The sequence below is a fragment of the Nelusetta ayraudi genome, unplaced genomic scaffold (assembly GCF_046127955.1).
Source record: "Nelusetta ayraudi isolate G7.1 ecotype Tasmania unplaced genomic scaffold, CSIRO-AGI_Nayr_v1 ptg000135l, whole genome shotgun sequence".
In the NCBI taxonomy this organism is placed as follows: domain Eukaryota; kingdom Metazoa; phylum Chordata; class Actinopteri; order Tetraodontiformes; family Monacanthidae; genus Nelusetta; species Nelusetta ayraudi.
In genome coordinates, this window is record NW_027466185.1 from 16,739,041 (window position 1) to 16,763,224 (window position 24,184).

Consider the following 24,184-nt stretch of genomic DNA (forward strand, 5'->3'; position numbering starts at 1 on the left):
TATGAGGTTCATTAGACAGACTGCATGTATTCAAATGACTCGTGCAGATTCATTCTATGGTTGACGCTGGGTCATGAATGTGAACAGTCTCAAGAAGTTCTCAACATCTAACGGCCAAATAGGAGCTGCGTTTCTATGACCCCTTGAATTGTGCAAAACCTAAATATGGCAATAAAGTACTGGTGATGGAAACAACTCAACTTGGAAAAACCTCTCAAATATGGCTAAAAGGTTGTGACGCTCTCATGAGGTGGTTTGTCACACATATCCATTTAGAGGTATATCGCAAAAGTTTCATTGAAACACTTCTTTGGCATTTACATGCCAGCGGACGTGACGTACAGGGTCACGTGACCAGTGAAAATGGCGCGTTATGATTGGATGGAAGAGGGGACGGAATATTTTTTACAAGTAATCAAAGAGAAAACTATTGGCAGTAAACAAATGTAAACAAACAATAGCAAACGTAATTCTCGTACAAGTCTTCCCACGGGATTTCACGTGAATTACGGCTTATGCACTTCACACCATTCAACAGAAACACCTGCAAATCGCAATTGTACTTTGTCGAAATTTTAGAAATATCGTTTTTAACTTTGCAAAAGACTGTAATGAAAACACAGCGAGTGTCTTGTGAGACAATTGATAGTTGCTTAAAAACTATGAAATTCATCTGAGCTGTATCCTGAGAGCACCGTGCCTCCCTGTAGACTCCCTGCAGGGGGCATCAATCTCCAACAGTAATGAGCGTACAAACACATTTCAATGGTGCCATTTACCGAGGCTCGACATGAGTGGGAACAAACTAATTCAGACACTGATGCAACTTTCTGAATGTTGTCTGGAGTTGATGTGCACGTTTGTTTTTTTTACAAAGTAGGACCTTGAAGCGAGGCTTCACTGTCTAGCCCGTCTATTCATCTCTCAATCCGTCTGGACAGTATCCATTCATCAGACACCACCTCATTCATCCACCCATCTTGGGCTGTACCTTCTTATCTGACAGGCCCGACACTGTGTCAATGTATTCCTCCTGGATCATGAAGGCAGCCAGGTTGGCAGTGTAGGAAGCCAGGAAGATGACAGCAAAGAAGGCCCAAACCAGCACCTGGTGGAACAACAGGGGCGAACATGTTAAAGATACAACCACGGAAAACGGCTTTTTCCTGACCACTGTCCTACCTTTTAATGACATGCTCGGTGTTAACACTTACTTTTATTAAACATGTGTGTAAAAAGAGATCTTGTCATGTGTCCCTGTTTTCCCGCCTTTTTTGTTGGCCCTTAATTTTGTCACCTGTGCCTCGTTGTCAGTCCTGCCCTTGATTGTTCTCACCTTGTGTTCCCCTGCCCTCTTGCACAAATAGCCCTTGTCTCACTTTGTCTTAGGCTAATTCAGGGTCTGCATCCTTCGAAGGAAGCGTCCTCCGTCGGAAGGAAGCGTCCTCCTAAGGACCCGGCCGAGAAGGACAAACCCATACCCGCCTCCCCAGTAACCACTTGGGACGGTCTAGCCTTCGGCGTATTTCCTGGTCGCGTCACCGCCCTTTCCTACTGCTGGCCAACCCCGTAAGTGACGTTTTTATAGCATCAAGCTAACCATTGGTTCGCCATCCAACCATGGTGTTGGATGTTCAAATAAGTAAAAACCCTCCATTAAAAACTTAATATTTAATGTGAAATTTGAATACTTAAATTTATATGCTGTGTCTTTGCCAATTTCAGCTGACTTCCCCGGATCCCAGGATGCTTTGCAGCAGTGCACAAAGCATCCTGGGATATACAAGGACACGAAGGATAGTAGCGGTGTATCCTTGGAATCGGCTAAAAGTAGGGTGCATTTCGAAGGATGCACACCCTGAATTGAGACACAGCCTTAGTCGGGTGATTGTAATTGTGTCATCATGGCAGTTTGTCTAGATGTATTTCAGGTCTGTTGTTCCATGTTTTCTGAGGTTCTCATCAAAGGCTTTCTTTTGTCCTGCCTTGTCTGTTTTTATTCTTGTTAAGTCTCTCATTTTGGTTTTTGGTTTTTCCCTTTGAGCAAACCCTCAGTTTAGTTTTGTTTATTATTCAAAATAAATTGTTTTTCTGTTCTGCCTGCGTTTTGGCTCCTGCCTCCCCACCACCTTCACCTGGCCATGACAGATCTGGAAGATTGGAGACATTCAAGATCATCAAATGCTTTATTTTGCCCTTGTATAACACTTTTTCTTTTGATGGCAATAGACCACAGGTGTCAAACACTGGCCCGCAGGCCAAATTTGCCCCTGCAATGTAATTATGTTGAGGCCTCGAGGCAATGCAAAATCACTACTATAGCTAAGCCGCTGGTATTATACATCACATGTACCGCTAACACCACAAATTCTGGAATGATCTACTGGTATTTTGGCAAATCAATCAGGACAGTACGTTCATTGAAGGATATTAGGACTTCTTAATTGGTTTATTGTTATACAGAAAAGGCTGCAAATAAAAAAGAGGCATACAATTGTTATTGACATTTTATTTATTTTGACAAGTTTTTATCATTTGAAATTCAATTTTGCATGTGAGCAATATAAAGTTATTTATTGTATAGTTTTAAGCTTTGCTTGTTCCATATTCAGGTTGAAGCCTGTCTATATAAAAAAGGTTCACTGTTATATCGGGAGGATAATTGTATTTTTTACATAAATATCCTTGTTGGCCCACTCTGTGCTTCAGCCAGATTGTTAAGCTCCAAGAAACACACAAACTTCTATTTGCCCTGTGCAGCCTGCAGTTTGTGTCTTGGCTGTGAATAATACTGATTTATATTTCCGCTGTGTATTAATACTCATTTGATGTTTGCTGCAGTCATTGTCTGAAAGTTACCTTGGCTCTGCCCATGCACACGTAGCTGTTGAGGAGCCCTTTGAGATGCTCCACAGCTGACATTTAGCCAGGAAGTAATTAAGAGATTAGTCTTAGCACTATATATGAGCTTGTAGCCATTGATGAACGGGGCAATTTGCATTTATTTTATTGCCAAAAGTTAATTTGCATAATTTTCTTAATGAGCAGGGTGAAAAATGCACCGTAATTACTTGGGAAAGCAAGGCACAGCATTTAAAAGAAGCAATCTTGACGAATGAGTCTGAAGTGTTTTTCTCACTGAAGCCTCGGCAGGAGAAAAGTGTCTTAGCAGGAAGCCGTGAGGACAAACTGCTCACCTACAACAGACTCCCTGCTGAGCTCCACTGCTTTGGGTTCAGTGTTAGAAGTGTCATATTATTAATGCATGAGGTTCATTTCTTCCTCAAGTGCACGCTGCGATAGACAGTAGTGGCTGTGAAATGCACTGGCAAAGTAGTTTAAAGAACCCAATTTGTGGAAATCACACAGGAGAGAGTTTTCGTCAAAAAATATCTTCAGCTGGAACTTTATTTGCAATAATTTAATTTTTTTCAGGACATGAAATTTCACTCAATAATACCACGCATGCATTTTTTCCTCTTGGGCCTCTTACTTTGAATGTCGTAATGTTTCTTACACTAGATTTAACATACGTTCTGCAATAAATTAGACTTGAATTTTGTTTTCGAGAGATCACTTTACTTCAAGATGCAGTTGTTGCTTAAACACAATTAATCCCTAACCCTTACCCTTTAACTCAAAACTATAACACTTTGAGAAGAAAAAAGAGAGCAAAAACTCTCTAGTCTGACCTCATTTTATAGAGCCTGTTGAGAAGCTAATGAGCTCTTGAAATGATTTGGTTGCAGTGGAATGTGATCTGGCAGGGAGTCAGACATAAAAAACACACCTTGAGTTTTTAACCACCTGTAGCTCCTAGACCCTCTGCTGATTATTCCCTTCATAGTGAGGAAGGGCAGAGAAGGAATAAAGCCCTTCAAATCATCACAAGTGGTCAAACAAGGTATTTATAGGCAGAGTTTTACACTGTATGTGCACCACAAACACTGGCAACACCTCACACATCTCTCTGTGGTCTCTGTTGTATTAGGGACTGTGCTTTCACTGGGCAAACCAGGATAGAATGTGAGCATCAGTGTCATGTGGACAGTTTCTAGTGCCAAAGGGGGTAAATAATAATGCAAGCATGATAATATCTCTCTTAGTTTTCCCACTGTGTAAATGAATTTCTGCTACAATTTTAGCAGGCTTCGCTACTGTTACAGTCATTAAGTCGCTATTGCAGTTTACGTATCTTGTGTCAGGAGATGAGTGAGGTTACAGTTCCAAAACCAAGGAGAAAGAGCAGCAGAATTGCATTAACACAACAAGCAATCGGCTGGCCCGCCAACAAGGAGCTGGAGCACAACACACTCGGAGGTTGTGTGACGCCACCGTGTGCTCTATATGTCACGATGCCACTAGTTGTGGACACTAAGGAGCCGGTCCTAAATATAAGAAGATCCAAAATAAGGGGGCGCTAAACTGCCTGCGCATGCTTATAGAATGCGCTTGTTGTTGGTTTCCGTGTTGCGGGTGATCTACTAAGATTGTGTGTGGAATTGCCAACATGAGAAAAAGTTGTCGAGATGGCCCGATTTAAATGAGGTATTTGTGCCTGCTCCTGTATCTGCACATTCATTGAAGCCAAATGGACTCGGTGAGTTATTTTGCTCGCCGTGATGGTCACAAAACTCATTGTGCCCGCTTAATAGATGAGCTCTGCCATTGATTAGCATGTGTAATGTCACTTGTGTCAGGTTTTCCGTGAGCGAACCTTTAGTAAATTGGGTACAACGTGTGTCTGTAGCAAAACTTATTGCTTGTCTTGCTGAAGTATCTTACACTGCATAATTTTTACAACGTCTACTGCTACAAGCTAAACTTTATATAAGCCCCTTAACAGTCATTATTAAACAGTATTCCTAAATTATTAATACTTTCCTACAAGGTTCTTATCAGTCAAATCTTAAAGTTTTGAAAAATGGGTTTAAAAACTCATAGTTTTTAAAAGCTAAAACTTGGGATAAGCGATACTGGAAAAAATAAAAGAAGACAGTACCGCTGATGCTAGTGAGTTGACTATGCAGCAAAGCAGTGAAGGGGGAGGAGCAATGTAATTGAAGCTGTGAAAGGAGTTCCGGGAGGTGGTTATTCTTTGACGGCATGGAGAGGGGCGGTGGGGTTTAGATCGAATCTGTTATCTGATATCTGATACTGATACCAGAATTGAGATGGATACTATCAATAACTGGATGCTCCCACCACTAGCTAAAACACATCATTGTCCATGTGACTCAATTTAACTGAAAGACAGTTAATTAGTAAATGAAGCATGAGCCTGACAGTCAGTGATCTAATCAGTGGCGCATTTAATCAAGAGACCATTACCATAATCTTGCTGGTGGTTCCTCTTGGATTCTCCACCGGCACCGAGTTGTTGAAGACCAGTGCCCACAAGAGCCACACAGATTTCCCGATGGTGAACTTGGACCCGCCTGATTCTGCGAGAGGTAGAAAACGTGGCAAATTACTGAAATCTAGAACACTGAGCAAAATCGTGAAGGGCACGCGCAGAACTGAAATGCAGGAAAATTATTCAAGCGCAGACAAGAGTACTCTCAAAGGAAGTGGAGAACCGCAATGGGTGAATTTTTTCACGGCAATTATACCCTTGGCTCTTCTGGGTTTAGCTTTTACATCAGGTGATGCACCATGGCAGAGATCTGTCCTCTTCAGCCGTCAGAGCATCAGCAAGGGCAATAGTGAGGTCTGACACTGATGGACAATAAGGTCTGGCTCTAGTCCAGCATTCATCCCAGAGGTATTAGATGTGCTTGACATCATTGGAGGCCAGTCACATTTTTTTTTACACTCCACTGGAAGAAGAGTCAATTTTTCTTTCTCTTACACTGCTCTGTGCACAGGAGTGACATTTTCACAGAGAAAAATGGCAATGGCAGAGCTCGCCCTAAACTGCAGCAACACAAACACGGGTTCACGAGTCCATGACATCTTACTGCTTGGTGGAGGAAGAAAAAAGATTTTCCCATATAAACCAAAAGCATGAAAAGTAAAGGCAGGAGAAAACATTTTTGATCGGGTGCAACACGCACACTTGTGTGTGGAATACACTTTACAGCAGTGGTCGAATGAGCAGTTGATGTGTTAATTACACACATTCGCAACAACATTTAGAGATCGGTATTGGGTTGTGAAAGACAAGAAGTTGGTAGGGACGATTAAGAATGTGAAGCAGAGGAAAAGTGAATTGCCAAATATGAGCAGTGAAACGGGTCATTAAGCTGAATGTCAGAAGGACTAAATGAGGGAAAGAGGAATGGGCGAAGCTACTTAAGTCTTCAGACTAACTCTGGTTTAAACTGTCCAAATTATGTTTGAGAGACTTTTAGCCGGAAGCAGCAAGTTCTGATATCTGAGACAACATCTCAGCAGAACCAAATTCCAAACAAAGTGAAAAAAAAACGTGTGCAGTAAAATAATGTGGAGGAAATTTGGCCATCCCAAAGGCTTGCCAAGGATTACAGGTACTGGCTGCTGGTTGGTGGTATTGGGTGTAAATTGGGGGAAGTGGACCATTTTCAATGACAGTCACAGTCGTTGAGGACAAACAGTTTCTGCCCACTCCTTCCCAATGTTTGTTGACTGGGTGTCAAACAATTTTGAAACAAACTGTTTGTTGTCTGGCCAGCTGGACAAGTTTGCTCCTGGGAGACAGAGCAACAGGCAAGCGACCAAAGGTATATGATGGTCCCATTACAGACCAACTGCACGCATGACACAAACATTACCAGTGATACCATCACATTGACATTAACATCTTGTGAGTAATGAATCTTGAAGATTGACTTGAATACTAAAGGTTTTGTAATAGACGGTGGGGTGACAAAAACGCGGGCTGGGTTGTGGGTTTGTGTGATTTTTTTTTTTTTTTTGAACAATCAAAAAAAGAAGTGGGACACATTGCATAACTTGAGCAATCACCCTCTACAAAATCAGCACTCACCCCCCTCCCCCTCCCCCACCCCCCACTGCCTAAACCTAATTGACAAAATGACAAGGAGGTAATGATGTGATGAAGTGAGCAGTGGAAGTGCGGTGATTGGCAGGCTGGAGCGGCTCCGTCTCTCACTCTTGGCGCTCTGCAGGCTGCGGTTGTATCCCACGGGGCTGAAGAACTCAAAGATGAAGACGGTGACAGCCACCACTGACAGGCACATCACAAACATCATCACCCACACGGCTGGGCTGTAGGGCTCTGCAAGACAGCCAGACAAACATGCAAAACATCTGATGAGGTTGCTCTTCCAAAAAAAAACACTTTATTCATGGAAAACCATCTGTGACTGCATTAAGAAAGACACTGTAGAGGGGAAAAAGGTTAAAAGAGAAAATAATGGATAACCTGCAACAACTGGTAATTAAAATGAATGGTGCTATTGTCTAGTGTGCACTGAGCGGTTCCGCAGGGTCATTTTAAAAAAGGGCAAAGCAACAGTCCTCCATCAAACAGCTGAGTTCACACAACTGTTTTTGGATCAATGGCAGAGATAAAGATAAATGTCCTGTCTTCACTTTCTTTAAAGACTAAGAAGTCCCTGACGTGTCACTTGCCACCTACCCGACAAAGATATTTTCGCTTCGCTTCTCCTTGCTGGGCCTCCATGCTGTGCCTTTGTGGAACGGGCAAATTTAGAGAATCCACTGAAGCGGGGAAAAGGTTGTCATAAACCTCGGGCTCTATATTTTACTGATTAAAAAGTGTTTTTCTTTCACTGAAAATTGTTAGTGTGAATTATTAACTTCTAACTTCTAACAACTAAATGTTGCTAAAGGAAGAAGATTGGAGAATTTCCTAAAATTAAGAGAGAACGTGATTGCCGGTCTTTAGCTGCATCCTGTGCTAGGCTAAGCTAGCGAAGAATATATCTTGCCCATGGCAAGCAAACAGCTGGAATGTGCCGTCCCCTCTGTGTTAACTCAGATCAAACAGGTCTCAGCTATGGTGCGTTGTAAGGTGTGTGCACAATACACTGTGGTTGCTGCAAGTGATTAGAGTTTTGTCATTGGTTTGTTTGCTAACTGAGAAAAATGTTGGTCAAGAGAAACAATCAAAAATGATGGCAAACATTTGGGGGAATTATTAAAACTTCTTTACATTTAAAGAACAACTTGCTCCCAAATATTATGCTCAGTTTATGATATAAAATGGAATAAAATAAGTGATTAAAAAGAGGTTAAAGTTGGAGTTGACAACTGTCCCTTAAAGAACAGAATCCCATTTTGAACCACCACAGGACGGGTTTTTGAGTTGCCTTCAACGTCAATTTATTTTCGACGCAAACTCACGTTCGTTTCCATAGAGTTTGCTTTCAAAACCGTAATCAACGTAGCTACAGCAACAACTGCGTACGCACTGCGTAGAGCAGGCTATGAATCAGGACTGCTTGTTCTTTTCAGCTTTATTTATTTAATCCCTTTGTGAAAGCCTTCCATCCTGCACTATATTGATTGTTGTGTTACAGTGGTCTCCAAACTTTTTCAGCAATGGGCCACATGACAGAACTGCATCATGTCGGCGGGCCACGGTTCGTTGACCGGGGGGGTGCTGGTTGGAAATAGCGCTAACGTCTTTGTTGAGCGGGGGAACGGGAGCGGGAGCGCGCTATCGCTGTCGCGCTACGCTAACGTATCGGCAAAGTTACGTGGCGGGGGGGGGATTCTGACTGCGGGACGGACAGAGACACGCAGTGGGCCCGATGTGGCCCGCGGGCCGTAGTTTGGGGACCCCTGTTGTGTAAAAATATGTTCAATTAAAAGATTTAATATAATTTAAACATTCATTCAGCTTATTTCTAATGCCCATTGGGAACAAAGCAGCTCAAACTATGTGAACCATGTTGTTTTTTTGAAACCCTATTTTACTGATTTACCACGACTGCTGAGCCACTGGCCTGTGATGGTCATGACCCCGAGCACTGCGGGAGGGAAGCCTCCTTTATTTTTCTGAATGAAAGTTAGCAACACAAGTTAAAGTTGCTTCAGGAAAGCCGGCAGGGGAGGAAATGCTGCCGGTGCAAATGGCGGATGAAGATAAAAGTAGGTATTTCTGGGATTTTGCCAAACTGTTGTGGGACTTTATTCCAACACTGAGAATTCCCACATCAGCTGTACAGTTGGAAAAAAAAAAAAAAAAGCACCTCTGAGATTGCTCAGTGTGTCCAGAGAGAGAGGTTCAGATTAAGTTTAACACCACGGTACCAACTGCACCTGAGAGTAACAGGCTCCATTTATAATCGGGTGTCAACAAAAAGGCCCAGGGCTTTTTTTTTATTAGATGTACGAGGAGAGTTCAAGTTATCGTGTTGCGCTGTGGAACCACGTGCCATCAGGAGAGACAATCAAGCTTCCGTGAGGCTGCTGCTGCTTGTGGAACACGACATGCGTTATTTAGCTCAATGATTATTAGATTTTTAAACAAGGAGGATAACTGTTTTATGAAAGATTAAGGATACGCCAGTGTATTGTCTTTATCTAGAAGCAAATACAGTTAAACATGAAATCGTGAAAAAGGTTACCAGATTATTAGTTCATGGTCCAGTCATCTTGGTAATTGTTCACTGCACATCACAGAGGGCTATGCAATGTCAAAAAGCAGACAGGTGTTTATAGTTATCTAATGTACTTTCACTGGTTTGATCAGCTTTGAAAATATGCAGATGATGATCTTCATTATGAAAAAATGTTTGTAAGGGATTGAAGGCACCAAGTGTTTCTGTAATCTTCATTCCAACAGCTCCTCGGGTGCCGGACCTCCTTTTTGTTGTGGACACAGTATGAAGTTGGACTGACAGAAGGAAATTGTAAATGATTATATGTTGCACTGCTAACAGAAGCGACTGAAGGTCATCCTATTATTTCAAAGATCCTGGGAGCTTTTTTGTTTTTATTTTTGCATTTTTATTAGGCACCCACCTCAAGTAAATCTTTTTGGGGCTTTCACAGTGCTGCAGTCATTTCTATCCACATATTTAGTCAAAACAAACAAACAAACAAAAAAACCAAGACAGGCAGGCTTTTAAATCCCTGTTGCCCTTGTTAAAGCTCCCACCTGAGAGCTGTCAGTATAACAGTCCAGTTACTGGTGGTCGTGCGCAGGTCCAGTGGGACACATGGGGTTGTGGTTGGGGTTAATATGGCTCATACTGCCTTTATTTCAAGGCTATTTAAATAACAATTCCACCATGGATGTCAACATTATTTATTCATGGCAGCTTCCATGATGTTCCCAGCAGGACAGTGGATTCAAACCGGCACCTGGAGAACGCCGTGCCATTGTTTTGTCCGACTCGTGTTGTTAATACCCCCTTAAAGAGAAGGATCATCACACTGTGAACACGAGCACACGCCGTAGCGAGCAGCCGAGGAAGCACGTGGCCACATCGCAGCGTGGCACGTCAGCGGCTACATTTGCATTAACATAATAATGTGATTATGGATGGTAATTGGGGTGTGGAGTTCTACAATCAAGATATGCACGGCCATTAATATTCAGATTTCAAACAGCACACATTACACAATATTTCCATATATTTCCACCCTCTTCTCGCCCTAATCAAACCCGAGTCGGCTCTCTGGGTGCTTGTAATGCAAATCTTATGTGCATGTATTATGGATTCCAGCGCACGCACAAAAGCACGCGCACCAACATGGACTCCAGCGCTGCAGGTCTGTTGTATGATGTGCATCCCTGGGTTGGTAAACAGCCAAGAAAATGAAATATCATATTTTTCCTATTTTCTTTTTTTTTTTTTTGTCTGAACTGTATCTTACTTGGTTTGGGCATGAAAGTGTATTTGTGAAAATTAAGTGGAAGCAACAGGCCTTTTCCTAAACGTCTGTTGGCTGTCACAGGTCCCAAGCTCCAAGAGGAATTAGTGTCTGTGCAGCAGGTACCGGAAGGCTGCAGTTTCATCCTTGGCTAATTCACACTTCTGCTTTTAGTCTGATTTGTGTGCTAACAACTCTGGACTGAACTATTGATTGCTTGTTGCTGTTTATAGTTTGGCTTATGTCAAAGAAATACAATGATCTTGGGCATTTATTTCGAGGCTTTTAAGCCCGGTCATGACTGTAAAAATAAATACAGACGCACACACCAGCGCAGTTTTGCTGTCAAGAGGGTTGTGTGGTTGGGAAAGGACAGACCTACAAATATTTTGAAGATGCGTAAAACGTTATAATTCCTGAAATGTCCAGTTTTATTTCATAAATGAGATAAAATATGACTGGACTGATTCAGGAGAATTCGGTCCAGTGTAGCAGCTGAGCAGAGCCAGGCTAAGCTAGTGATCAACAGGTCATGAGTTTTTTTTATTTTTTTACAATGTCCTTGAGGTTGAGTGATACAACTTGTCTAACTTCACTTTGCTTTTGGATGAGATATAAATACCATTATTTAAGGGGTGTCTTTTTGTCTTTCGGTGGGAACTGATGAGAACCCCGCCCCCCCCCCCCCCCCCCCCGCCCCCCCAACCCCCACCACCAACTCCCCAAGCAACACGCATTGCAGAAAAAAGTGGCGAGAACTTCTCTTGTGCAACTTCAACATTTTGGATTGGCTCCCTTGACAGTTTCAGTGTTTGTTATCGTGCACGCTCAGGCTGCACTGCTGTCTGCTTTGACTCTGGCTCAGTGGTCTGTCTGGTCCTCGCTTCTAGGTTTGTTTCCCAGTGCGAGAGGATGATGAATAAATCAAATTCAAATGATTTCTAAGGGGTAACATGGTGGCACTGTGTGTGTGTGTGTGTGTGTGTGTGTGTGTGTGTGTGTGTGTGTGTGTGTGTGTGTGTATGTGTGTGTGTGTGTGTGTGTGTGACTATGGCTGTGTCACAGTCCAAAAACATAAGTCCAAAAGCTAATTGGAAATTCTGAATTGGTCGAAAGTGTGATGAGGCAAGTGAAGCTGCAATTGAAAATGCACTAAAAATGGTTATAATAATGTAATTACAAAAAGAGCTTGTGCTTGTACCAAATTCAAAAAAAGTCAGTGCGCTCTTTCCCAAGTCGCCGGATATAACTGAATACTTTCCCCCTTCTATTTGTATTGGCTTCAAAGACAAATGTCTGAGTCTTCGGCCGCTTCACTTCTTCTGCCTCGCTGGCTATTTCCATACATTTCCAACTGACCATTTTTCATGTTTGTTGCCGCCGTCTGACCTCTCTCACTGTTCTCTTTCTTTTTTCAGTTTTTTTTTGGGTTCCCATCAAGTAATTCACCTACTCACTCCCTCGCATCTCCTCCCTTCCAGCCGTGGAAGCGGCAGCGGAGAAGCGCCGCTGCCCGGTGTGGCTGGGATAAAACGGCCATGTGAGCCCTGCGCCGCCGTCCAACCGTGACGTGTTTCAGATTGTCTCCCAAATCTCCCCTGACAGATAGATAGATGTACTCGCGTGGCTGTGTGAAAATGAAATAGATCTTTTATGGAGTACAAGGTCAAGCTCGGCTCAGTGTGGGGTGAACACGAGTCGAGTGCTGGAGCCACGGCAGCCACTTAGAGACATCATGGTTAAAACTAGCACTTTTTGATTTGTTGAATTGTTTGATGCATTCACGACCCTTTAAAAATGACCACAAAGTCTTCCCTTGCACTTTCTTGTTTTGCTCTTTTCATTTTGGGGTTTTTATCAATGTTATGTGCTTGGTGCTCACCCACTAACATCAAATTTTAACATCAAAGTGCAGAGAGAAATAAATGTTAAAGTTAAAAATGATGTCTTCATCATGAAAATCACAGCTTACTTACATTTGACTTGATTTAAATAGTTACGTTTGAGCCAATCTTCAGCATAGCAGTCACTAGCTGCGTTTCCATGACCCCTAGAGTTGTGCAAAACCTAAATATGACAATAAAAAACTGGTGATGAAAACAGCTAAACCTGGAAAAACCTCTCAAATATGGCTAAAAGGTTTTGATGCTCTCACGAGGTGGATTTTCACGCGTATCCATAGAGGAATATCGCAAAAGTGTCATGGAAACACTTTTTTTTCTCGCATTGACACGTCAGCAGACGTGACGTACGGGGTCACATTACCAGTTCACTTCAAGTGAAAATGGCGCATCATGATTGGACGGAGGAGGAAATGGAATATTTTTTACAGGTCATCAAAGAGAAAAATGTAACAACCATTCTTGACAGCAAACAAACGTAAACAAACAAAAGCAAACGTAATTCTCGTAAATCTCGCAGGACGAGAGATTAGTTACGAGAATTACGGCTTATGCGCTTCGCACCATTCAGTGGAAACACCACAAATCACAATTGAGCTTTGTCGAAATTTTAGAAATATCGCTTTTATTTTGCAGAAAAACTGTCATGGAAACGCAGCGAGTGTCTGTGTTCTGTGCACTGGAATATGAAACAGCTTCATAAAGCTTCACCGCATCTAATCTGCTTAAGAGAAAAAAACTAAACAGGAAACGCTCACATCCGTAAGCACACTTGGAGAAGAGCAGCGTGCTCAACAGTTTCCCATTAAAATTTCTGAGAATGGCTGAAAATGTCAAACACATCTCTATCATTCCATTTATCAATGATACTAAACTACCCCCTCAGTCTTGAACATGTACTGGACTTTATCTTGTTATTATCATACTGTGTGCCTCCATCCTTCTCCACATCGTTCCATCTCTTCATGCTTGAAAAAAAAAAGAAGCATTAGTCTAAGTAGATTTTGAATATGAAAGGTGTTATCTGGAGGAAGGCCTACTTTCTCTGTGACATACTTTCCCTACGAAGAGACCAAGCTGGGGCCCTTTTAAATGAAAAACTGAAAACTCCCCCAAAACATAAATTTTAGAGTCAGAGTGCGCAGCTTCTGGATAGAGATGTAAAAATTAACATTCTTTTTAAGTTGGGGACAAGATTATGTCAGAGAAGACCTCTTACATAATTCACGATCATTTCCAGTTCACTGCAATTACGTAAGTTTTCGTGCTGGCTATCGTTAACCCTTGCACAAGAGACTGCAAATGCAACTGTAAATTGACATGGTGTTTGCCTGGCACACATGCAGTTCTGATTTTTTTTTTCCCCCCCTCCTGTCTTAAGTAGAACGTGCAGAAACAAACAAGAGCAAGTATGTGGAGCAAGTGGTTACAGGGTTACCATTTTGAAGCGCTGCCTCTAAAGCCCACAGCTACATCATTAGTGGGCGATCAGCAGGTGGTACCACGAGAGACGCAATCACCACTGCTGGCTGTACACATCTGAGTGCAGCTGGAGCAAAGCCAGGGAGGTGCTCAAAGCAAAGAGGAATGTGCATTTCAGAACTTATTTTTTTAGAGCACAATTTCACTTTTGACAAGTCAGCAGATGACTGTGATTTTGTGCAAGGTTTCAAGGTATTCTGGCGCTTTACAAGGCAGAATATTAAATACATCATTTCAAAACACACAACACGCTGGCAGAAAAACGAAGGTTTTTTCGTGAGCTGCCTTTTTGATTAAAATTTTCGTTTGTTTCTTTGTTTGCATGTTTTTTTTTTCTGGGTTGTCATGCTTTTGGATGGGGGGGATAATAAGAAAATAAATCAACACATTTTGAATTCCCATCATTGTGCAACATTTAGCAAAGCCTGAGCTGGGAGTCGGCTGCTCAGACAGATTTCCACGTGTGCAGATTATCAAGGAGGCCCGGCACAAGCTGCCTTTCAGGTGAGGGATTAGCTTTTTAAAACCCAGAATTCAACCAGGACTGCTTTGCCTTGAGCAATGTTGTCTTTTTAATCGAACCCTGGTGCACTCTGGGCTGCACAGACTTACTCTTGAAAGCAGGTCCAGTTGCAACCACAGGCCAACCCGTCAGCCCTGCAGCTCTTGCTCAAGGGCTCCTCAGTGGCCACAACACTGGTTCACAAAATCATGAAACTTTTCTAGCACAAACCGCTACTATCCCTTAACTCAGACTGAAGCCTTGGTGGTCGTGGGTTGAAATTTATTGCATGGATTAGAAGCCCCAAATTGCCCTCAGGCTGATTCCATCATGTTTTTATTCATTTATTTTCATTCTGAACCTTCCACAATAAATCTAAGTCCATTTTCATTCATCTTTCCTCTGAGCCTAATGTTGATGGGCAGCTAGAAGGTTGTAATTACAAGTCTAAACTCTGATCTATCTGTAAAAAAAGAGCAAAGACTAAAGGATTCCCAGCTTGACACGATTGGCATTCTTGACTCTAGTTAGAGGCAATTTACCAACTTGCCCAACCATCTAATCCAATGGGCTTTGAATTGTCTAAAGGTCTCTTGCAGACTGACTTAAAATATCCGCCAATAAATAAAACACGGTTTCCAGAACGGTTTTATCCGGTCAAGGTTTTACACTTTTGTCTCTCAACTTTGAATTGGCTGGAACGGGAGGGATTCCTCTTAATAGTGTACAATTGATTTTATTGGCTCGATGAAATAATTTAAAAGGGCCAAATGATGGTCATTTCCAGATTTAAAAACATTATTTTGGTGGTCTACTTCCACTAAACAAGGTTTGTTTGCGCAAAAAACCTCCCGGCTTGATCTGTACAGGCCTCACAAAACAAGTGTTTCTCTCATTGTCTTGTTCCAACATCGTTGCTACGATGGTAGCGGGTAAGATGGCTACAAGGTTTGGTTGGCACGCCAGTAAAGCAAAGAGACATGCTAAAAAGCTAAACAAGTCAGTTTGTAATTATAGGACCCATTTAAAGAATAATTTTCAAAGAGTTACTTCCAATGGTCCTGGCCATGCAGTCAAATAAGACAGACAGCATTAGCAAGACATTAACATGTTTCCACCATGGTGTTCTTCGTATTAAATGTCTACTTGTACATTTCCAGGTGCTCACGAGGTGTTTATTAACCTGCATGTCTGTTATATATGCGTGGAAATGTGAGTGATGTCAGCTAGAGGCCCCTGATTAAGTGTCCTGAACATGAGATAAATAAATAAATCAGAGAGCTGAAACTGTAGCAGTGAAGGGAAAAGGGCAGATCACCAGTCGAAATGTAATGAAAGAAATGGCACTGGGGGATGACGCTGGCACATAGAATTCCTCGTCCCTGAGGAATTTGCATAGAAATGCAGTCATGGTGCACAGGCATGTGTCTGCAGCTCACCTTTTATCCACACTGACCCAGAGGTGGAGAACTGTCAGTCAACGCTCTCGCTATGTAAAGCAACTGTCTTTTAACCTATTCTTTGTACAACTGACCTGCCCCAATGCAGGTGGAGTCTGTAGGCCTGCAGAGTTCATTTTAGTCAATCAAAAGTAGTAGTTTGTATTTTATGTTCTTGTGTTTTTTTCTCCCGAACCAAACAAAATACGTCTGTAATACAGTGTAATACAGTCTGTTTTGGGTTGAAACCTTTTTCAACTGTCAACAAAGCTGACCTGCGATATAATAAATACAATAAATGTATAGTTGTTGTTTGACGATATTTTTCTCAATTTATATTTTCAGGCAGCGACTGATCACACATTTTCATCACTCAATGCCTTTCATCTTCCACCATTAAATACAGTTAATTTCATGTTTCAATAAAATACACACGATCTAAGAAAAAGTTAAAAGAGCAAAGACTTACCAAGGAAAGCAGAAGGTGATACGGTGCCGTTGCTCCGTGAGACCATGACGCTAATGCCGGTCTCTACGAAAGGAACGGAAAATTCCACCACCTCAGACCTTTCCTCGTTTATAGTGAGAGAACCAATGGCCATGTCAGCCCTGTTGGACACCACCTGTAAAACAAGTTATCGATGTTTGTGTGACTCAGAGGCGAACAAAGTGAGTCTAAGTTGACCACTGCAAACTGTCCTAAAAGCACTGCCTTAGGAAAGCGTTCACCCCAAATAAGTGGTCGAGCCTGGAGAGTGATTCAGTGCTGCCTTCTTCCCCGCAGCTTCTCCAGCATCTGTAAGTGACGTGCCGGTGCTCAGAAGGTGAGGGAGACAGCACTCCCACAGCTCTGCTGTGTTTCCCCAGGCAGGAAACAGAGGGTTTCTTTGCTTCAGCAATGGGACCGCAGAGGTTAGAAAAGCTGGCGATGGGCCGAGAGTTCATTAATGAGAGACCTGGCTCGACACCAAGACACTGCGAGGAGGAGAAAAGACTCTCCCCCGACACCACTGAGATACTCTGAAAGTTAAGACCTCCTTCTTGGTCAAAGTTTCCACTGGGCAATACATCGCCGATATGCTGCACCTTGTAACATCCATCCATCCATCCATACATAGATCAATCTAGCCCAGCTGTCACTGGAGGAAGGCAGGGTTACACCCTGGGAAAGTCAGCAGTTTGTCGCACAATTTAGAGTTCCAAATTTACCTCTCATGCAATGTTTTTGGACTATGGGAGGAAGCTGGAGTACGAGGAGAGGAACCCACACAGACACAAGGAGAACATGCAAACTCCACACAGAAAGGCCTTAAAAGGCGAAAGTTTTCCCCTATCAATCTCACTGGCTTTTTCCAAGTTAACTTGACATGAAACCATGTAAATGCTTCAAAAAAACCACAGCTGTGATTAGTGGTTTGGATGTACCTGTGGTACCTCTAGTGACCACTGGAATAAAAAAAAAAAATCACCACATTGCCAGCCTGGTATCCAGTTCTTGTAATACTTGCATGGTTTTAGCGCACACTTAAAAAAACAATAAACAAAAAAATGGAGCAAGCAAAAGAGCGTAAAGGTTGCTGCTTTAACCTGCATCAGAGTTTGATTGAGAACTCACTCCTCTCCGACCAAGCCGGGCTGTCCCTGCATACAAGCTAGAATTCAGTTAAACAGGGAGGATGTCTTCAGAAGTACTTTAATGCATTTTGAAAGAAAAAAAAAAGGACAGATGCATTCAGGGCAAAACTTAATAGGCTAATTGACAATTTGAGAAAAACCAGCAGTGACTGAGCCGCCAGGGACAAGGACACTGACGGTGGCAGGAACATTAACCTTGGTAAAACCTGGTTCTTTCAGAACAAGTTAAGTTCATCAAAAACAATTTGGTGTTGGGTGACAAACTGTAGTTAAGTTGAAAAAAAGATCAGATGCTGTGTTGCAAAAGGAAAGAGAAAATATGCATATTCAATACTACATTTACACACAACAAACAAAGCAAAAAATGCAAATACTTGTCGAATCAATTCCCACCAAACTATGATAAGTGGAAACACCCAAGGACAGCAGGATGACAGGTTTCCACACAGAGTCAGATGTCCCTGTGCACACATGCTCATCTGCCGCCTTAATTAAGCAACTTAATGAGTTGTCGACAGTTGCTTGCTATGAGGCATCTGGGGAATGAGGAGAGAAAGAGAGAGAAAGACAGAGAAGAGAGAAAGAGAGGGAGAGGGACACCACCTGCATCTCCGTGGCCCGTCTGAGACGTGAGCCCGCTAAACAATGGCATCTGGAATGCTGGAGCACCGTGCGGAGCTGCCAGAGTTTGCTTCATTTACCCACATGGACACGTGCAGGATCCTTCCAGAATCAAACATCTTTTTCTTTCCCAGATGCCCTGAAAATGACATATTGCCGCTCCCAACAATCCAGAACCTGCTGTTGTAGTACTGGAGGTTGATCTTGGTCTCCAGAACACTTTTTAAGGGTTTGGTTCTCGTCTCGGACTCAGACTGGATAAACTGGGGATTTTTGAACAAGATCAAGACCATTCAAGAATCAGCCAACACTGTAATAACACGACAATAACAGAAAATAATCCAGCTGCTGCCGCTTTATGCTCTTTTTGTGATGCCCAGAGTGACCCCCTGTCCCCTTATTCCTAGTTCATTTTTTTTTTATTTTTACTCTATTAAGCAAAGATGTTTTTTTGAAAATGGTTCAAAATAGTTGGCATATACTATATTTCGGTCACCTTAAAACATTTTACCAAGCGCCTGTGAAGGTTCTCAGTCATCCGATCATCTTAAACTAGAAGGGTTAAGTCAAGGCAATTGGACTTATGCCTCTCATCCAAAAGGCTTCTTCAGTTCTTCAGAACTGATCGCAATAACAAGAACAAGTCCAGTTGCCCTAACTTAACCCCTCTACTTCATTTTACCAAGCGTTTCTACCAAGTACTGGTCCTAACAAACACGGGGTACAGACACACATGTTGTCATGATCTGAATCCTGTTGAACCTCATGTTGCATAATCTCCCCTAATCTCGCAAACATAAGGGGATTGTCATCATGGGAGCAGCAGAGTGTGTTCCGACACACACACACTGAAACACTGTGCAGAAAATGCACCACACAGCTTGTGTTCTTCCTCTCTAGATGTCTCCAGCACTAATCCCTCAAGCAGCCGTCCTCCATATTCCTCCATATTCCTCCACGTCTCCTCTTTGGGTTTGCAGACAATCCCTTCTCATTGGGTCACAGCTTAAAGGCATTTCATTTAAAGGATGGATACATGAGCCATATTACTGCATAATCAAAGCCCATTTTAGTAAACAACAGAAATAGAGGGAGGGAAGCGATGCAACTGCACAGGGACACGGAGAATCAAAAACAAATTAAAAAAAAAAAAAAAAAACGGTCATTGAAACAACTGCACACAGTCAAGGTCACATTGTGTTTGTGGTCTCAACTTTAGTCGCGACTCCCCAAAGGAAACAAGTATTCTTTTAAGCTACAACAACACACACTTTTTTTTTGTGCGTTATCCTTCTATGAGTCACCCGTGTTTCTGAAGCTTTTATGTCTATTTGTTCCAAGCGCAGCACAGCTTGTTGTCAGTCTTAATGTATTGAAAGGTTTTTCCGAAACGCTTCTTGTCATAAGAATAATAAACACACCTCAGATCTCGCAGTGAAAGAGACTCGACAAACCTGCAAGTGTCAGGTAACATCACAGCCAGGCTTTGGATGGGTTGTGTTTAAAAATACAAAGACGAAATCATGTGGAATAATTGCGACCAGCATAAATATATTTCACTTCAAAAGTTCACTTCTAACTGCATTAGATCTACCAAGGTGCAAAATGCAGGAGCAGTGTGTTGTTGTGCCTCCGTGGTGGTGTTTGTCTACCACAGAGACAGAAACTCAAGATGCTTTATTTTAATACTTTAACTGAATATGTGATGTACGTAAATGCTTAGATGCAGAGTCTCTACTTGAAAATCATTTCATCCAATCTGAAATAAGGTCAGGTCACTACCCAGGCATGCCACACGACACAACATTAAACAGGTATTCCGTTTTAAAAACTACACATTGCCATGTATGCACGTACAGAAAAAAAAAATGTTTTGTTTTTTTTACCTCTCCAACCATGCCGTTCCACTCTCCATCGATGTTTTTTCCGTGCCTTCCATTGGTCACGAGGTAAAGATCGTAGGTAAAACCTACAATTTTTGCCAGCCGCTTGAGGACATCGATGCAGAAGCCTTTGCAGCAGTGCTTCTGGGGCCCAGTTCCCTCCACCCCCAAACTGAAAGGACAACATGGGAAAAGGAAGTGACGGTTACAACGGTGAAAAAATTTACTTAAAAAAAAAAAAAAAATACTTTTCAGATATTTGTTTGCTGCTTCAACCCGTGTGGTCGGCTTGTGTAGTAAGAGAGGGATGCCCGGAAAATAAAACAGACAGACGTGTGCTTGTGAGGAAGACAAATGAAAAAGCAACTATTACTAAGGGACTGAGAGTGGATCGATACTGACAGTTTGGAGTGTGTTTGAGTGTTTTAGTGATGCAGTGCTCGACCAGGCACAGAGCTCAAGGGAAGGTGCTGTATTATTTAAACTTAATTTTGCACACTTATGTGCCTTGGAGATTGGAATAAAAAGGAAAGTCTCCTCTCTTTTCTCTCACTTTATCGAGAAAATATTCTCTTGATAGGTCCTCCATCATACCAAGAGCCATTTGACGGTTCATCAGACAGCCTCTCAGCTCGCCAACTACTCTGTATGATTGTCTTGTAGTCTTTCAGTACACACCAAAGTAACATTGAAACTCAGACCAGCTACCTCTGCTTCTAAAAAACACTTAAAATAACACCAACATAACTGCTGCATTTAAGATATTTTCTATTCTATTCTATTCTAACAGGATGTGCAAATATTGATTCATTAGAAATAATGTCAAGTATGTGGTCTGTCTATCTATCTATCTATCTATCTATAACATACACACACATCTATCTATCACAAAAATAAAATGAGACCCTTTGCCTCACTGTTTGGCACTCAGCTTGAACCATTGATACTTGTGGTCAGATTTTAACCATGAGGTCCCCTCAGGTGACAGTCATTTTTGGTAAATTTGCCTATTGCCATATCGGCATCCCTCTGCACCACTGTTGCTCCCTGCTCCTTCAGGGGATGGGTCAAATGCAGAGGTCAAATTTCACATTCTTGATCCTTGATGTGACGATCAATGGGATTTTAGCCTACAGTCATACGATTAGGCACATTCGATATATTGCTGGTATCTGCTACCTATTTGAATGAGCGATAAACCAAGTAAGGTAACTGCAACGCTGTCTGAGGCGTCACTGAGTCACTCTGCCCAGAGGTTTACTAAAGGAAGTAATTCAGCACATTTGCTTCATGTGTGATTGCAACGCGATGAGCAAATCTTTCTGAGATGTGGAGCTTTCCCTTTAACTTTACTGTCGTGACAATGTAGGAACTCAGAAGTAAGCAAAAGGAGTGAAATTGACTTTTTTCAATTCTGTTGGTGAAATAGTAAAGAGAATTATGCATAAAATGGGACCTTCGAAAAACAGCCGAGTTATTCATTATTTACATTTCCACAGCTGTTGCCGAGAGTCGACACATTTATGAATGGCGTAAACGCAAGTCAAAGAAAGTTTCTGCTTTTGGGTTAACCAGCAGTTTCGCGGTATTGCAAGATATTTTGACCTTGGAGGTGATGACAGGTGAGCGTAATGCAGCTTATACTCTGCACCGGCGCGGCATCAGCGGAAACGCACCATGACAGCTACTAAAGGGCCGGCGTCAACGCGACGGTAAATGCACAGAAACTGACAGGGGGAAGAAAGACGAGATGCAGGAAGAAAACGGGGTCAAAGTAAGTTGATTAACAAGAGGACAAACTTCTGTCTCAGCCAATAAAAAGGATGCAGGGTGAACTCTTTATCTCTTTATTGGCCAGGTCATGGGCTGGCAGGATGAAGGCTTATCTGGGATGGACCAGGGGCCTGGAATGAGCACACACAAACATGCATCCTCGCACAGGCAGCAGAGAGACACTCGCACACATGTGCACGGGCATCGACGTGCCCGCGCGCACAAAGTCTCTTTCCCTCCTGTCGCTCGTTTGTCTTGAAATAAATGGTTTGCACATACAAAAAGGATGGAAAAACATGCAAATTCCTCTATATCAACTCGTGAAATCAATTGCGTAATTCATGATGTTGTAGGAAAGTGAGTTTCACTGAAAAAAAAAACAACGTCTAAATCATTTAAATGGGATAGAAAAAAAATTCTAATTAAATCTCCCGTGATGAAAAGACAAGCCACCTTAATTGTTTTTTATTATGGTTTCAATTAAGATCTGCAGCTAATTCATCTCTGATCTAAATTACATGCCTTTGGCTTGCACCATCAGGGGTTTTATTCCTCCATTTGTTGTTGCTGTTTTTATTACTTTAATTCCAGGGCGGGAAAACAGTGGGTATAGAAAGCAGCTGGAATAAGATAAAGGTTGAGTGTCTTGTTCAGAGATGCTTGGCCAGACATTTCAATTTCACCAGGGATCAGAGGTGAGAAACTCCTAGTTCCAGGATGCTCTGTTTATCTATGTGGTAACTTCCTTTCCACACCTCACTTGGGCCTCTAAGACAACATCTACACTTGGAAGACATGTCTAAGAGATGTCAAAAGCTGCGTTTCCATGACATTTTTTCACAAAATAAAAGCGATATTTGTAAAATTTCAACAAAGTACAATAGCAAATTGCAGGTGTTTCCATTGAATGGTATGAAGCGCATAAGCCGGAATTCTCATTTGCTTTTGTTAGGTTGCGTTTGTTTGAATGTGGCTATGTTGTGTTTTTAGCTGGTAGTCACAATTGACTATCTGTATTTAAATTGCAAATGATGGTAATTGTCAATGCAAACTCTTTCTGCATATGTCTGCTTGTTTTAACTTCTATCATGGTGGCAGTATTCAAGACATGGACAATTTAAAGGTCAGGTGACTTCTTTGTGTAATGCTAGTCGAGTTAAACAAACGCTACAGCTAGGCTACGTCATAAACAGAATTTTGACCCCTCTTTACATACAACAGCGCAAAAATAAATCTATTTATAGATCTTATTTATAGAGGGCTTTTCAAAGTCTTCAAAGACACTTTACAAAAAAGAAAAGGTTAAAAGTAATCAAGAATGTGGAGTAAAATAAGAGAAAGCAGGGAGATGAGTATCAATTGTAGTTAATAAGTAACATAAAACCAGTAATTAAACATTAAAAGCAGTACGGAAAAGATGTTTTTTGAGTAGTGATTTGACTGATGGCAGGTCAGTACAGTCACGGATGTAAGTTGGGAGTGAGTTCAGAGGGTGGCTGCAACAATGGTGTCTTACCTTGCGTTCATGGGCATGCGGCATGGTACAGAGTCCCGAATGCACGAACCAGTGCCCGGGTCAGCCGGCTCCACGATGACAAAGGGCCTCTCCTCCAGAGTGACCACTCTGAGGTGCTGCGCGTCATCCAGAGGTTTCAGGAAGGAGCCGTAGCGAGACCAGGGATGGTAGCGCAGCCGCAGGTGGCCGTTCTCCCACCAGCCAACCTGGACAGACACAAACACACAGGCATTGATGAGGTGCAATGCTGTACCTCAGGATGAGGCACTGATACAATACACACTTTTTGACTGACTTTATCATCCGCATACACTACCAGTCAAAAGTTTGGACGCACCTGAAAAAAAAAAAGTGAAATACCTAAATATGTTACGTTCTATATATTCTATATGAAGGGTGGCTATTCTAGATCATCTAAAATACAAAACTTGTTTGACTTATTTCACACTTTCTTGTTTAATACATATTCCATATGTGTTCTTTCATAGTTTTGGGCTATTACTTCTACAATCTACAATGTAAATAGTCATGAAAAATGAAAGACAACCATGAAATCAAAAGTACATGTCCAACCTTTTGACTGGCAGTGTACGTTTTAAAGTTTGATCCCTTCGCTTGGGGAACAATAAACACTCATTAAT

At 42.1% G+C, this 24,184-nt stretch overlaps 1 protein-coding gene across 2 annotated transcripts in view; it reads right to left on the reverse strand.

Annotated features, from left to right (window-relative positions):
• The window catches only part of grin2da (glutamate receptor, ionotropic, N-methyl D-aspartate 2D, a), a 110,444-nt gene that overhangs the window by 22,753 nt on the left and 63,507 nt on the right, over positions 1 to 24,184 (reverse strand). For both annotated transcript variants that reach the window (XM_076051532.1, XM_076051533.1), the window contains 6 exons: positions 23,544 to 23,749; positions 20,258 to 20,426; positions 16,585 to 16,738; positions 7,094 to 7,219; positions 5,332 to 5,444; positions 992 to 1,108 (listed from right to left, as the gene is read on the reverse strand). In XM_076051532.1, the coding sequence (XP_075907647.1) occupies positions 992 to 1,108; positions 5,332 to 5,444; positions 7,094 to 7,219; positions 16,585 to 16,738; positions 20,258 to 20,426; positions 23,544 to 23,749 (885 nt within the window). The remainder of the gene's footprint in view (positions 1 to 991; positions 1,109 to 5,331; positions 5,445 to 7,093; positions 7,220 to 16,584; positions 16,739 to 20,257; positions 20,427 to 23,543; positions 23,750 to 24,184) is intronic.